Genomic DNA, 15,992 nt, shown 5'->3' on the forward strand with positions numbered 1-15,992 from the left:
ATGTGTCAGCTTATAATAAAGAATGAATTATCGTAGGTGCATCACAAGGAGAAAACCTACTAAATATCTTTATGAGATTGCCAAGTATTGCAACATAAAAAGAAAAAAGATTGTGGTGAAAATATCCACATGAATTCAGAAAGTATTTTAAAAAAACTTAATTCTCTGCAATAATAGCCAGTGCTTAATAAAGTTATAGAGGGATTACATAGACCCTTCATATTCATAAAATTTTGTTACTATTCTTCAATAATATATAAATAACATTTTCAATTAAAATCATCATTTGAGTCCACAAAAATGTGGAATATTAGCAGTTTATTACTTATTAAATGCTGTTACTTCCAACTGTAAAACTGACTGCTCCCATTAGAGTTAAGTCCAATCAGATGCTCCAGAACCTCTTAAAGATTTTGCCTTTTTTAAGTCTAAAAAGTTAGGGGCATATTATTGCCCAATTGGAAATTTTTAATGAGCCCAATGGTAAATATCATCTTAAGACGAAGAAGCGCTTTCCAGATGCTTACCTATATCAATTTACCTAAAATGCGGTAAATGAAAAATCTAGTTACAGCTGAAGGAAGACAAGAGTGTTTGCTAGTAGAATAGTTCACTGATAAAAGTCAATATCAATGTCAATCAAAGTAAAACATCAACCGCAACACCAATAATTAACATCAACGCCAATAATAATGATTCCATGACTGCTGGAAATCCTGCATTAAATGCCTCTCCCCAGAAAGATAATTGTAAATGAAGATAAAAGATTATTTTTTATTGAATTTTTTTTCCATTGAGTTTAGCATGGGCAGACTGAGGAAAACAGAAAACTGGGCAGAGTGCAAAAAATTGGAAGACCTTGACAGTTCAGTTGTAGATGATAGTACTGTTGGGAATACAGTGGATTGGGTGCTAAAAGTTCCTCATCCCTAAAATAATAGAGTCGAACTCTCTTTGAGTGTGTAGCCCATGTTCTCGGACCCATTGTCCCCTAAGCTATCTTTGTTTTGGGAATATTATTTAATTCGCTTGTCGTATGCTTATTTTGTATTTATGTGACATGTGAATGTATTTTGTTTTCATATTTCTCTATATACAAATATACATAAAAGCAAAGATAAATAATACAAAAACAAAAATAAATGTTTTTTCTTCCTCTTGTCGAATCCTACTTTATATTCCCCCCTCCAAGTTTCTTCATGTGCCAGATTCTCATATTTTATTCTCTTCCCCCTTTTTTCCATTGTCAGTAAATAATGCATGTAACCATCTGTCATCATCAAAGTGGAATGTTTGACTTTGACAGGCTACCTGTTCACCTCTTTCAAACAAATGTAACACATAAAACATCTTTTTTTTCCTTTACACACTAGACCTTTATTTGTGTAACGCTGCAAGAAACAGATAATTTCGTGAACAGCATAGATGTCGGGTGAAGTATCAAGTCAACTGCTGAAGAGGCTACTTTTAAAATCTCCCAAAGGGACCAGCAGTATGGTTCATTGAGTTCTAAGAGCTTCTTGAGGGGAGCAGGGGCTGTTTGCAGAGCAGGTGAGGAAAGAGAGGAGTGTTTACAGAGCTGATGAAGCACCTTCCACTTCAAATTTTTGCCATAAGAAGGTTCACTTGAATGGAGGAATCCTACAAGGCGGGCAATTTGCTCAACTGAGCTCTAAAACTCAAATAAGAGAAAATGTATAACAGGACAGAAATTGAGGGGGAAATGGTAAGAAGGGGAAGTTTTTTAAGAGTGTGACCCATATTGGCCTCTCCACACTAATGGAGAGCTGTGGTTTGCATACATCACACCAAGGTCTGAACAGGCAAGGCAAAATGGGGACATTTAATCTTTACGTGTTGGAGTCATTTTTTTATGTCGTACTTAAAAAAATATAAGGCATTACATTGTTACATTCCAGATGGTTAGTTTGCAATCCATTAGATTCTCACACACTTTTTTCTAGGTGATCTTTAACCTATCCTTTAATATACTGTATTTTTCTCCCCATTTACATTGGTATTTTACATTATTTTCATTACATTGATCAGTCTTTATTTCAATTTGACAGTACCAATTTGAATTCTGATTTTGTATTTGGAAATTTTCATCAGATATCCTATTTATTGTGACCTAAAAGAAGTTAAGCTATAGATTCAGGAATGAGACTTCTGGAGGGCCACTCATCAAGTTCCACAAACGTAGTTGTGATTTTTTTAGTATGATCTTTCTGGAAGTTGTTCACCCATCTTAAGTTTCACAGCCCACCCTCTTTTTTCCTTAACTTAGTGATATGGCTGATTAAACTGAGACTCAAACACATTAAAATAAAATTAAGATAACTACATGTATCCTTCTTCTTTGATTTCCCTAAAAATGAACAAACCTAGATTTTTTTGCATAAAGAATTTTTCTGTATATTTTTTCTGCATCTCAATAGATTTAATTTAATGAGAAACGGTGTAAATTAGTTAACACCGCAATTTGTAATAATTTTTTTCAATATGATACTCAAGTTTTAAATTCCTCTTTGTATTTTTAGTAGACATCTCTTAATTTTAGGTCTCACCATTTTTTTACATTTTTTCACTGTTTAGGTAATTCAGTAATATGCATCTTTAAGGTCTTAAACCCAGTCCAGTTTGCAGTGGTGGTTGTAAGCATAAACTCTGGAAGCAGCATGCAAGGGCTTGAATTCCTTCTCTACTGGATGGTTAGGCAAACTCTGGCAAGTTATGTAATCTCTCTGTGCCTCAGTTTCCCATCTGTAAAGTGAGAATGACGTGTTTACTCTCCTATAGGGCTGTTGGAGGAAATAAGAGTTCACACAAATAAAGCACTTACCGGAGGTATAAAGTCTGATACCTAGTGGCAAGGGTCTTTTATCCCAGTGCTGTACGTACCATCCCTTTTTCTAATCTGAGTTGATTTCAACATTATTAATGGCAATAATAATAATTGCTCATTTGTTTAACGTTTTCTGCATATTAGATATTTAATACTTCTCATTCATTTAAAGCAAACAATGATCTCATGAGGCCATTTTGTTCTCTTCACCTTGCATTCAGGAAACTGGAACTTAGAGAGCTCAGTAACTCGTCCAATACCAAAAATTGACCAAAGGCCCAAATGTGAATGCAGTTCTCTAACTTGAAGCCAAACTGTGACTGAGTTCCATGATATTTCAAAAAAAATGGCCAAAGTAAAATACGGATAATATTATACTGAGTATTATCTGATAATATGCAATATAAAATACAGGCTAATAACATTCACAGACTTTCCTCCACCTCTTCTTTCTCCTCATATACTAGGCTGCTGCCTTCCTATTTCTGCTTAATTAACTGCCTTTCACATCCATTTGCGCATTTTGACCCAATCTCCCTTTTTTGTCTGCTGCTGGGAGTGTTTTTCTTAAGCTCCTCCATTATATTCTCTTTTCATTTTTGGTCTTTTGAGAGTTTTTGATGTGGCTACTCTTGTTGTTTGCCTCACCTATCCTATTGAGATTTTTTAAATAAGTATGTTTCTTTAGTTTTCAATATTATTTCCTGATCTGTGCCATGTTGTCCTCCCTTCCTGTTAGTCACTGTATTGATTATGTTAATAAGGAATAACCTGGTCTAGAAAAGAATTTTTTTTTCTGATAGTAGTAAGCATTTTTAGCAAGCTTAAATGTAGAAATTTAGTTTCCGGAACCAAAAAACGCGTTTATCTGAAAAATGTCAGGTGTGCTTAGTTTTTGCCTCTGGCCCTGGATTTACTGGCTCACTTATCACAACTCTTCTAGAAAATGAAATTTGTTTACTTCTCTGCATTTCTTTTTCCAAGAGCAAGGTTATGCCTGTCTTAGATTTTAAACTCCTGTCCCCATAATATTAAGCATATTGTTCATAAATTTTAAAATGTTAATTTTAATTAGACATGTTTGTGATATTTTGGAGAAAATATAAATCCTCCAGAAATTGCATAAAGACATAAGACAGAGTTCCTGTTTGTGAACTTTATGTTTCTCGGTCTAATCTAATCGTTTTCTGTTGGATCCATCAGAGCAACCCTCGTCATTTCAGAATACTGCTCCTCTGGGAACATACGCACTTTTTGTTTAGAAAGTTTTTCTTAAGTATTTTCTAATTTTCAATATGTCACAGTGCCTATTCTCATAACTTTGGTTATGAATATTAAGTATTGAAAGTTCATTGAAAATGAGAGGCTCTGAACTCTTAATTAAAAATCAGCTCTCAGTGTTAGAATGTATTTCTCCATTTCACTTTGCAACTTTTTTGTCATTTTGATACGATTTTATTAACTTCTTTCAAAAATTGTTTTCTCAATGTGACTTGATTTCTTTTGTGTTTGGTTTGTCCCTTAATGTGAGAGAGGATAAAATAAGCTTTATCGTCATCCACTGAGAAGTACTCAGAAGTTGTGGAGCATAGTTTATAATTGAGCCTTATTCCCTGTAAATCCCGCTTGGTGTAAATGGCTGTTTCTAGACACTGGCCGTATGTTGGATATATTCTGGGCTACAATGCCAGAAAGTAAATGTGCTAACATTGATCATGGCTAACATTTGTTGCAACAGTTAATAACTAGTCATATTCTAATAATAGGAGAGATGCTATTTTTCATTGGATGTGTCAGCTAAACCTTAGATGTGAAATATTTTTGAGAACCAGATAAAAATGACGACATGAAATAACTAAAAAGATCCCAGGAAGGAAACAAAAAAATTGAACTTCTGTTTGGAAATAGTCAAACTGATGGTAGTAACTAGTGTAAATTCTTCTCAAAGCCATTTAGAGATATTGGAAAGATACAAATACTCCTGGAAAAGTCAAGTCAGCTCGTTATTTTGTCTGCATTGCAGTTAGGCTGGTCGTCAGCTTCTGCCGCACGCCTACCCTTCACCAAATTCATTTGTTGCTGTGACAGTTTTCTTTGAAAAAGAGGCATATAAAAATCTTTAGGGAGTTCTGTATAGGAACTAGAACAGCCCTGTGTCTAATGCTCTGGTGCTAATTATGGAAATATGAGCCCCACCTCTCTCCGCCTCCACCCCATGTACACACTCCCTCTCGATTTTTCTTATTTTCTTTTATTCGGAAAAATTAACTACATTACTAAATTTATTGTACACCCTTAATAAAGTTAATGTAACATCACCTGTGCAAACACTCCCTGAATTTTCTCCACTTGAACAATAAAGAAGTAACTGTGATTCCTTATAAAATATTCCCTATATTTCTTCTGGGTTTTAGTTTCACATTTCAGATTAACAAATCTTGTCTTGGATGTTGGTAAGCAATAAACACAGATGCATGTTCCACCATGACTGAAAGGTTTATTTCTGAAATAGCATGCTAATTATCATTTTACTGGATAACGTTGAATATATTGGTTCAAATATGACAGAGTATTTTTTTATTCTTTCAAACCCTTTTTTTTTTTGTTATGTGTGTAATTTTTCCCCCTGCCTAGACCTGGTTAACCGTTTCTGTGAGCAGGTCCTCAATTTTTTGCTTTGTCCCTACTTTCCTGTCGTAGCCCCATCTTCCCCCGGTGTCGACTCCGTCCCCTTGCAGCGCACAGGCAGCCAGCATGGCCCGCAGAATGCCGCCGCGGCCACCTTCCAGAGGGCCAGCTACGCCGCCGGCCCAGCCTCCAATTACGCAGACCCCTACCGACAGCTGCAGTATTGTCCCTCTGCTGAGTCTCCATACAGCAAATCCGGCCCTGCTCTCCCGCCCGAAGGCACCTTGGCCAGATCCCCATCCATTGATAGCATTCAGAAAGATCCCAGGTGGGTACAAACCTTTTTCTTCTAACCAGGCATTGTTATGACATTATTTCTTTCCATCACATTGTTGCCTTCATGTCTCTGGCTGAGTATCAAAAGGATTGACTTTGGTTGGGTTTTATTATCTTTTGTTTAATTTGGAATGCGGGTATTGATCTTGGATTCCTAGTATCTTCTGTGGTTCAACAGCCAACAATAAAGGTAATCCTTTGATCAGAACATCTGTAGGTGCTTGCGGTTTCAGCTATTTACTAAGATGTAGAACAGCTCTCTTTAATGCAATAGAAACTGAGGATGAGGGTTCTATCATTTGACCTCAAATATCACAGTCTGAGTATTTTATTGTCTCAATGGAAGCATGCTTTGTCACCACGTCTGTTTCTATTTGTCAGAGTGTAAAGTAGTGCACTTACTGGTTACACTGAAAATTGAAAATTTAGAAAATCGATATTACCTTCCTTTTTCTGCGTCTGGAAATAAACATTAGGTTGAAGTCGTTTAGGCATTGATAAAAACTGAAGCATAATGTATGGAAGAAATTTTATTATTGAGATGTGTTTCTTTTTTACTTTCTTTTTTCAGAAGTAGCAAGGGAGTCCGTGATGCTCTCCTTCTGAAGTTAAAATTGAATTCCTGTAGAGTTAAATGATGTTTTATTCATAGCCATTTGATTCATGTGGATAGAGGCCCATAAATACATATCTGCATCTGTGAATACTATAGATATGTCAGATTGCTGGTATTTCTTTATAGCAGGCCGTGTGACTTGACTCTGGTGGGGTACTTAAAATTCGTCTCAAGGAATTTTCTCTGATAGAGCATGCAAGTGCATATGTACTATATTGAGGGGTTTGCATAGATTCTTTCATAAAAAGAAATCACTTGAACAAACGTAAAAGTCAAAATGGACCATTTTATGGTATTCTTTGAGATAGCTACTTTAGCACAATTCAGACACATTTGAAAAATCCATGATAAATATTATACTTGGTAGACCCTCCATTGTAAAGATGAATTTTAATAAGTGCTCACTGTTAACTACTAGAAATAAGTGTACTTCTTTTACATTGTGCAACATCCTGCTTATGTAAGTTTTCAATCTCAACTGCAATCTCTCTAGTCTTGGTCCTGCCCCAAATCTTTAAGGATCTTGGCAAGTGTGCATAGAATGTTCTTCATAGAATGTTCTTCAGATAACACCTGAACGCTCTCTATTTTTAAATATTTTTTCTTGACATGCCACTGAAAACATAGAAATGGAATAATAGTAAACTCTTAAGAAATGCTAAATAGAAAAAAGTATAATTGAATTGGTATTGCTTTATTTAACATTGTATAATTAATTTGAAGATAAATGTTTTATCTCCAATGGAAAGGTTTTAAATTTTCATATTAGGGGAATTTGGCTTAATAAGAAACCAAATTTATGTTTCTCTAGCTGCAGTTTAGCTTCTTTATTTTATACTGTGTTTTACATGCATTTTATTTTATAAAATGGCATATCTGTTCTATTTTATATTACTGTCACTTTTATAACCTTTTTTCTTCTTTCAGTATATTATCATGGCTTTTGCCTTTTCAAGTTATGGATTATGTCACTTGTATTTATTGAGGGCCCAATATAAACTAAAAAAGAGAAACAGGAATAAGAAATGTTAGAATGAGTAAGAGAATATTGGCCACTAATCTTTTGTATGTGTAAAATTTATATGAAGATTAGTACTAAGTGAATTAGAAGTTCATTATGTTATTATCAAGAAAGCTAAGCATTGGCCTTAAATAAGTGTTAATTCTGAAAAAAAAAAATCATACCACTATCCTAAGCTCAGATATACAAGCAAAACAGAACCAGATCTCAAATCAGAACTGGATCATTGTGGTTTAATATACAAAGAACTAATAACCTGGCATCATGCAAAAGGAATGGTGTATAAATTAAAATAATGACTTTCTTATAGAGTTTTTTTAAAATAAAGGAATACATTAAAGTGTTCAGATTTAATTGAGACATCCCAAATGTAAAATTCAAGTCCAAAATCTAATGCTTTTTTAATTCAAGATTTGTGCATCTTCCTTTGAATAATGAATTTTGATTCCTTCCAAGTGAATATTACTAGAACTAGTATGTTTAACTTCTAGCATTCAAAATTATTTATTTTGGCATTATGGCCTATGATTTAAACCTTAGCAGTCATTAGTCTTCCTTCAAGCTTTTCTGCGTACTTTTTAAAGAGAAATTTTATAGTTTTATTTATCATAAAATGCCAGACCTTGTAAACCTCTTTACCATTACGAACACGTTTATAGCACATCACCGTTCTCAAAGCACGTTTACTTATGTCTTTGATGTAATTCTCTTTTGTGGGAGGAAACTGATATCCCCATATTTTGTACCTTAAATAAATGGAGAATTAGAGTGTTAAATGACTTATTGAGATCACATTGCTGACAGGTGGGTAACAGGCTAGAATCCACGCTTTTAGGACATTGTGGCACATATTGGCATGGACATCTTTATTTCCTTATAAAAGATAAAAAGGAAAAGGAAACAATATACTCACATCTCTGGTGATCTTTTTTGGAGGGTGAGTGAATGGTAGTCTTGGGTGTCTGTGTGTAGGAGTTGGAAGAATGAAGGAAATGATACAGATCATCCAAGTAGGTCTAGTCTCTTTGATAATTGCTTATGGAATGTGTGGTCTTTGCTTTATTTTTCATTTCTTTTCTCTTCTAGTATCTACCTTATTCATCTTCTTGCAGACGAGTGTCTTTTCTCTATCAAAGAGTTTTAGTATTACTCAATGAGAAGTTTTCAAGCACATTGCGCATTTTAAAATAAGAATTTGAAATCAAGATAGCCCTAATTCAGTTATTAGACTAGAAACCTGAGAGTCCCTGTGAGATTTTAATTTCTCTAAACCATAGGATACCAAAAGATTGGTTCCGAAGAGCTGGATTTTCCTAGCTTGCTTGGCTCAGTCATACAGATCGGGGCAAAACTTGGGTCTTTTCCCTTTTAACTGCCCTCATCACATACTCCAACAAAGAAGGTGAGGAAACTTTTTATACGAAGAGGTGATGGCCTCTAATTTCCGATCACTGAGAAAATCTTGTTTTATATATATAAACTTTACAGCCACATTTACTAAGAAGTTTCTATTTTTTAATTGCATGTTATCTTTCATAAAATGTGAATCTCATAAGGATTGTTGACATGGCTAATACATTTTTGATGTTACACCAAACATTGAGTTTTCTATGCTGTTGATTTTAAACATATACGTCAAATATAAATCTTAAAATTCAATTATAGGAAAGAGGTTTCAGTGGGAGCGATATGTCATAGCATCCTTATTTTGAAAATATGATAGATGAAATAACTAGGAAAAAATAAAGCAAGACTGATAGGCCCAGGTGTACTAACGGTGCTATGAATGTTCTTGTCTACAGAAGAAGACTTCCGGCTGAGACATTTCCTGTCGTAAGTTAAGGTGTAGGTTGTAGCAGGAACAGCATCCTTTAATCATGTTTGATTAATCCCTGTTCAAGATATTGTAATCCTTGATGTACACTATCTCAAAAGCAATTTTTCAAACATGCTGAAAGAATCTAACTTTTTGTAAACATGATTTACAAGAAAGCTCTATCTTCTTTTTGTTATTCTGCATAACAAAGAAATAAATACAGTGACACATCTTTAATGCTGAATTTGGGCCCAAATTAACAACTGCGTTTTCAATTGGCTCTATTAAACTTACACCCTATGTCTTGTTTCAAGCCACAATATTGACCAATAAGATAAAAATATGTACTTATAAGGAATCACCTAGTACATTTCATTGAGATCTGCTATTTTAAGATATTGCTAAAATTACTTTATTATTTAATGTTGTATTAGGAGATGTTATTAAGTAATACTGCTTATAAATATCATGAGGGAAACCTAGGTTAAGAATGCTTTCCAGTGGCCAGTGCAGTGGCGCAGCGGTTAAGTTCGCACGTTCTGCTTCTTGGCAGCCCGGGGTTCGCTGGTTCAGATCCCGGGTGCCGACATGGCACTGCTTGGCAAAAACCATGCTGTGGTAGGCGTCCCACATATAAAGTAGAGGAAGATGGGTGTGGATGTTAGCTCAGGGCCAGTCTTCCTCAGCAAAACGAGGAGAATTGGCAGTAGTTAGCTCAGGGCTAATCTTCCTCAAAAAAAAGAAATAAAGAATGTTTTCCAAATGCTATTTTTCATTGTGTGCGTGCCTACCACAAAGCCACACATATCACATATAATGAACTGAATGCTCAGGAAACAAAATATACTACAAGAATGCTTTTTAAAAGATGGAGATTTAAAAAATATTGTTTAAATCTTTATTAAAGCTTGAAGTACTATTATTGTATAACTTAAGTAACGTGGCTGAGGTATTTACAATAAATCAGTTTTATAATATTCTTCATAGTCCAGTTCTCTTGAGTGGTGAATCTCTGGGGAGCTTGCTTTTCACTTCAAATGCTCAATAATCATTTACGTAGCTGGGGCAATGTCAGAGAGGAAAAATACAGCATTCACAATTTAAAGTCCCTCAGAGTGTGAAGAGCACTTGGAAGTCATTTATTCTGGTAAGCTCAAAGCAGGCCTAACAATTGGCCATTCAGTCTCTGCTTGGATGCCTCTAGCAACAGGCCACTCACCATCTCTTGAAGCATTTTATTAATTCTTTGAATAATTCAAGCCCTGTAAACTAATTCATATTGAAACAAAATCTGCATCTCTTGTAAGTTCATTCCCTGGTCTTGTTTCTGACCTTTGAAATCACACGAGAACGCGCCTATCCCTTCTCCCAAGGACAGCTGTCGAAGACGGTTATTACGCCTCCTCCCAGTGCCCAGGCCTCCTGCTCCCGTGCTGGCTGCAGTCATTCTCCGAGCTGTCATTTCTAGGCTCTCCTCTGGGAGTCCTGCAGTGGTCAGTCTCCTTTCTAGTTCTGTCTCCTGCATCACCAGAAGCACAGGAAGAGAACAAGTGTTACTTTGGGGCAACCTGGGTTCATAGTAGGTTTTCTTGATGGTAAGATGAGAATAATATTTATCACAACGAAGATAATCATAATTAAAATTAATTAAGTAGTATGTTCCATGCTCAGTGTTAAACTTTTTCTATTCATTATTTAGTTTAGTCCTCCCCAAATCCCTATGACATGACTTATTATGATGCCCATTTTCCATATGGGGAAACTGAGACTCAGCTAGAAATTGAACCTATATCTGTCTAACTTCTAATCCTGTGTTTCTAACTGCTGTGAATATTGATATGAGTATTGATTGTATAGTCAAATAAAATGCCAAGTCTTTTCACATGTGACTTCTGCAAAGTTATCAATTAATTATGCCTACCTTGAATTTTTAATTTTCTTTTGAATTTAACTGAGGGGCTTTACATTCACTTCTTGTTAGGTAATTCCATTATTTGATATTTCAGAAACCTTTTCTGGGTCTCAATTTTGTTGACTATTCTGATTGCTATAACTCACTGCTCCAGGTCACTTGGAAATCTGAAAGGCATACATGTATGTCCTCAGTGAGGTTTTATCAGGACATGACCAGATGTGGCTCGAAGACAGACCCCGTAACTCTCATTCCTTTGAACTCCTCACTCCAGGTCCCTCTGAAGGCACCAAATATGTCCCAGGTGACTTTCCTGGGGAGTAGTCTAGGGTGAGCTCTGCAGGCATGGTGATGGCGTGAAAACAGCTTCATTCTTTAAGGAGCTTTCGAAGTTATGTGAGAGAGAAAGGTCTGTCCACAAATGACCATAATGCGTTGGGTAGATAAGACAGAAGTGATGAAAGAGGAACTGAGGAGGAATTGAGTGGTTGGCACAGACCTTGAGGAATAGATGATATCTACATATGAAAAAATGGGACAGAGAGCTTGCTAGGCTGAGAGAACAGTTAAAAAGGAAAGAGGACTGGAGACGGAGGGGCAGGACCTGCTTGAAGCACTCAGGCCTGGTTGGACTGAATGTCGAGTATACAGAGGGCAGCTATCTCTGAACATTCCTGGCTCCCACTCAATTAGAATAAAATGTTAGCTTGCACCTCCATATGTAGGTTTTCTACTTATAAATTATAAACATGGTGTATTAATTTCCTAGGGCTGCCATAACAAATCAACACAAACTGAGTGGCTTAAACCAACAAAAATTTATTCTCTCACAGTTCTGGAGGCTAATGTCTGAAATCACTGTGTTAGCAGGGCTGTGATCCCTTCAAAGGCTCTAGAGGAGGCTCCTTCCTTGCCTTTCCATCTTCCGGGGCCCCAGCCACTCCTTGGATTGTGCCTGCCTCACTCCAGTTTCTGTCTCCATCTTCACATGGACTTCTTTTCTATGAGTCTTCATCTCTTCTTACGAAGACACAAGTCTTTGTACTTAGGGTCCACCCTAATCCAGGATGACCTTATCTTAACTTAATGACATCTGCAAAGACCCTATTTCCAACTAAGGTCACATTCTGAGTTTCTTAGTAGACATGGATTTTTGGGGGGAACGCTGTTGAACTGACTACACATGTTTTGTACTATTTACACTATAAAATAGATGTATGCTACCAGTAGAATTTAAAACAGGATATATTCAAGATAAAACACATAATTAAAAGTTTTTATTTTGGTTTACATATTTAATCATAAAAACCTTTCTTTACAAAGAGCAGTATGGTTGACTATGTTAGGTCTGAGTATATTATCACTGTTTTTACTGGTTAACATGGCTGGTGTTCTTCTCTCTAGGTATAGATAGAGGGATGAGCTTGGCCATTTTCTTGACTTCTGGACATGCTTAAATTATTAGTGCTACCTTGTGAGAGTGAGGGTTAGTTTAAAGCTGGGGAATATAATCCAAAACTTCACATGGACCAACACACATCAACAACAGTGAGAAGCCCTAGGTGAGTTGCTTAAATAAGCAACCCTGCCATGTTATAGCTTCCGATACAAGACACACCATCATCCAAAATGTGGGCCCAGTGAGAGGGACAGTGCCAAGCCGTAGAGTAAATTTGACATTCATTTCTTTATTTTGTTTAGTTAAATAAATGAGTAGAAATTCAAATGATCTCCCCTCAGCCCAGTGGATGATCTTGTGCAGCCCTGCGGCACATGCTGTCACTCCACATGGGGATGGTAGAGGAGGCCTGGGTTGTGACAGCATCCAGTACAAGGAGAAAAGGATTCTAAGCAAATTGTGATTCCAGAGCATCATGCTTATCTGCTCTGCCCTCCATGTCCATGTATGCAAAATGGAAATAATGAAAAAACTTCCTCATAAAGTTCTTGTGAAGATGACATGTGTTAAGATAAATTCTTGGGATATTTGCTTGCATAGGGATGGGCCCATTGTTAGCTGCAGTTAGCACCACTGCCTTCCTGCTGTGGCCAATGTTCCCGCCCTCAGGAACACCTGCAGATGGAAGTTCCGGCTGAGAATGGCACTTGGGAGTCAGAGACGTGGCGGAAATGGGTGAGGGCAGAAAGGCCATGAGCTGTCTGGTTGGAAAGACAAAGAGAGGCCCAAGAGCAGAACCCTGGGGATGCCCTGCTGGGAGGCCAGTGGAAGTGGATCTAGTGAGGCCAGAGCATAAGCCAGCAGGGAGCAGGGAGGAGGAATAATTGAGAGTTCTGCACGGCCAGGAAATAGAATTGGAAGTTAGAAGGGAAGACTTCACTGCAAAAAGATTTTGTTTTGTTTGGTTCTACAAAAGTCTCCTTTTCAGGATTTCTTTTATCGGTTTAAAGGAAAGCAACGCTGTTAACACACAATACTTGTCTGAGCCAATGTTGATGTTCCCATCGCCCAGAATACTCCTTTTGCTTCCTGTCTTCAAAATCACTTGTTGGAGTAAACCATTGCACTTCTAACATAGCAACCCATGTCTAATTCTACACCCCCACCTCGTTTATACTACAGCAGGTTCTGGTATAGGGACCTCCATGACATTCCATAGTTAAGAGTGGTGGAACATAGGCAGGCATGACTGATGAGTGACCATGCCCAGAGTACTGATTAGTTAGTTAATGAATTGTGAGCAGATGCAATGTGATGGTAGAAATCTTTGTCTTGTGCTTTTCTGGTATGCAAACTTTCCTCTTGAGAACCAATCCCTTCTTTCCCTTCCGTCCACCTGCTTTTAGTAAAACCGACTCTATCCCAAGTTCAAAAGGTGAGTGTGTAGCTCAGACCTGTCCCCAGAGCCAACCACCCATAGGGGCCCTGCCCCCTAGCCAGGCCTATAGGTGTGCAGAAGAGTCTGAGAAATCTAAGGCCCAGCTCTCTAAAGTGGGCTATGTGCATTCTGGACCTTCCTACATCATTTGGGGCCAAAAGCCAAATCCAAGCTACCTAGAGCCAACATCCAAGAGCAAAAGCTAACTGTACACCTCTCCTTCTTCCCAGTAGAGCTCCCCCTCTTCTGCCCATCCTCTCTAGAGGTGACCTCAGGTTTGGTCTCCATTATGAAGCTAGGAATATTTGTCCTTGCTCACTTGACTTGTGTCTCTAATGATTTACCAGTACGTCTATCACAAATGCTTATACAATCTTTCCAGAACTTTCTTTCAACCCTTCTACCTAAAGCCAACTACACTCCTGTCCCAGGAACAGAGATGTTGTCTTTCTCCCAATTAAAAGCAACTGAGAAGTTCCATACATTAATTAAATTATCATGAAATCTTTACCAGATAGTCTTATAAGAGAGACTAAATCTGGTAACACCATCTAGCATCAGGGTATCTTGGATCCCTCAAAGTCAGAACTCTGTGAAATGTGTTAGTCTATGAAATCTTTAGTCTGAATTTTAAGGTCCCCAATGATGATAAATACAATGATAACACATAAAAATGAAAGTAGCTCATGGTTTAAAGGAATGACATTTTTAATTCCTTTAAATACTTAATAATTATTTTGTAGTGTTAGTATTATGTTCTAAGTGCATTACTTTAGCTAGTAATTTATATGACATCCTGCTGCTTCATGGTTAATCTCTATTTTCTCACTGATACGCAAGTTTGTGTGTGTATCTGTTGGATTTAGATATTCTCATACTGAAAAGAGAGGGGGATCTTTCAGGTAAAGTCATTCTTTGTACTGGTCATTTAGGATGAAACAGAGCTCTAAGATGGAAAGCTACAAATGAGAGGGAGGAAGTAAATCCGTCTCTCTTCATTTTCATTGTGAGAGAAACAATCAGAATATTTAAGAGCACAAAAGGAGTGTGAATATTAAATGTGGTGCCCTTTGGAAACAAGCTGAGAGCCAAAAATGAGGAAGCCTCTTTCTCTGGAATCTTGTGGAGAATTAGAGAGGCCTGCAGACCCAGAGAGGAAGCTCCAGAATCCAAAGGCTCCATTTTGGTGCGCTGCCTCTATTTCACGTCGGAGTGCTTCCATTCACTTCCCACTTGATACCTTTTAGAGTTCCGGGAGGTGGTTTAAAGGAAGCAAAAGAGGGTTGAGTGCTTCCACAGGAGTCGAAGGAAAGTTCTGTGGGTCCAGCATTGAATACGAGTATGAAAACGACAGCAGCCTCCTTCCTCCTCAACATTGCTTCCCGCGAGCAGGAGCCCTCACCAGGAAGAGAAATCAAGAAAATTCAGGGTGACAGAATTGCCTCACTTGGTCCATCATTCCTAAAGGACTGACTTCTTCTAGGGGGAACCTTGACAGCCCTAGATTTGATATTTTTATGGAAAGTTATATCTACATATATGCCACCTAGATTATGTGCATATCTATCCATTTATTATGTGTTTGTATATATAAATAAACAATCTATCTGTTTATTGACTCTGCACACATTTATCCAGAGATAAGACCTACAAAATGTACATGAGCACATAATTTATTAGTACAAAAGAACACAATAACAAGCTATTGATTTTCCTTATCTGTTTACCTATGGGTCTGCGTTCCCAACCCTTGTGCTTTGTTTTCATTTCGTTTTCTCACTTTGTTTAAAAAAGTCATTTTAAACATGTTCCATTTTCCTCTTTTTTTTTGAGGAATATCAGCCCTGAGCTAACTGCTGCCAATCCTCCTCTTTTTTTTTTTTTGCTGAGAAAGACCGGCCCTGAGCTAACATCTGTGCCCATCTTCCTCTATTTTACATGTGGGACACCTACCACAGCATGGCTTGCCAAGTGGTGCCAT

At 37.1% G+C, this 15,992-nt stretch overlaps 1 protein-coding gene across 8 annotated transcripts in view; it reads left to right on the top strand.

Moving 5' to 3' along the window:
* The window catches only part of CTNND2 (catenin delta 2), an 888,692-nt gene that overhangs the window by 526,951 nt on the left and 345,749 nt on the right, over window positions 1–15,992 (top strand). For all 8 annotated transcript variants that reach the window (XM_070519868.1, XM_044779487.2, XM_070519864.1 and 5 more), the window contains one exon: window positions 5,546–5,801. In XM_070519868.1, the coding sequence (XP_070375969.1) occupies window positions 5,546–5,801 (256 nt within the window). The remainder of the gene's footprint in view (window positions 1–5,545; window positions 5,802–15,992) is intronic.

Source organism: Equus asinus, chromosome 10, assembly GCF_041296235.1.
Source record: "Equus asinus isolate D_3611 breed Donkey chromosome 10, EquAss-T2T_v2, whole genome shotgun sequence".
NCBI lineage: Eukaryota > Metazoa > Chordata > Mammalia > Perissodactyla > Equidae > Equus > Equus asinus.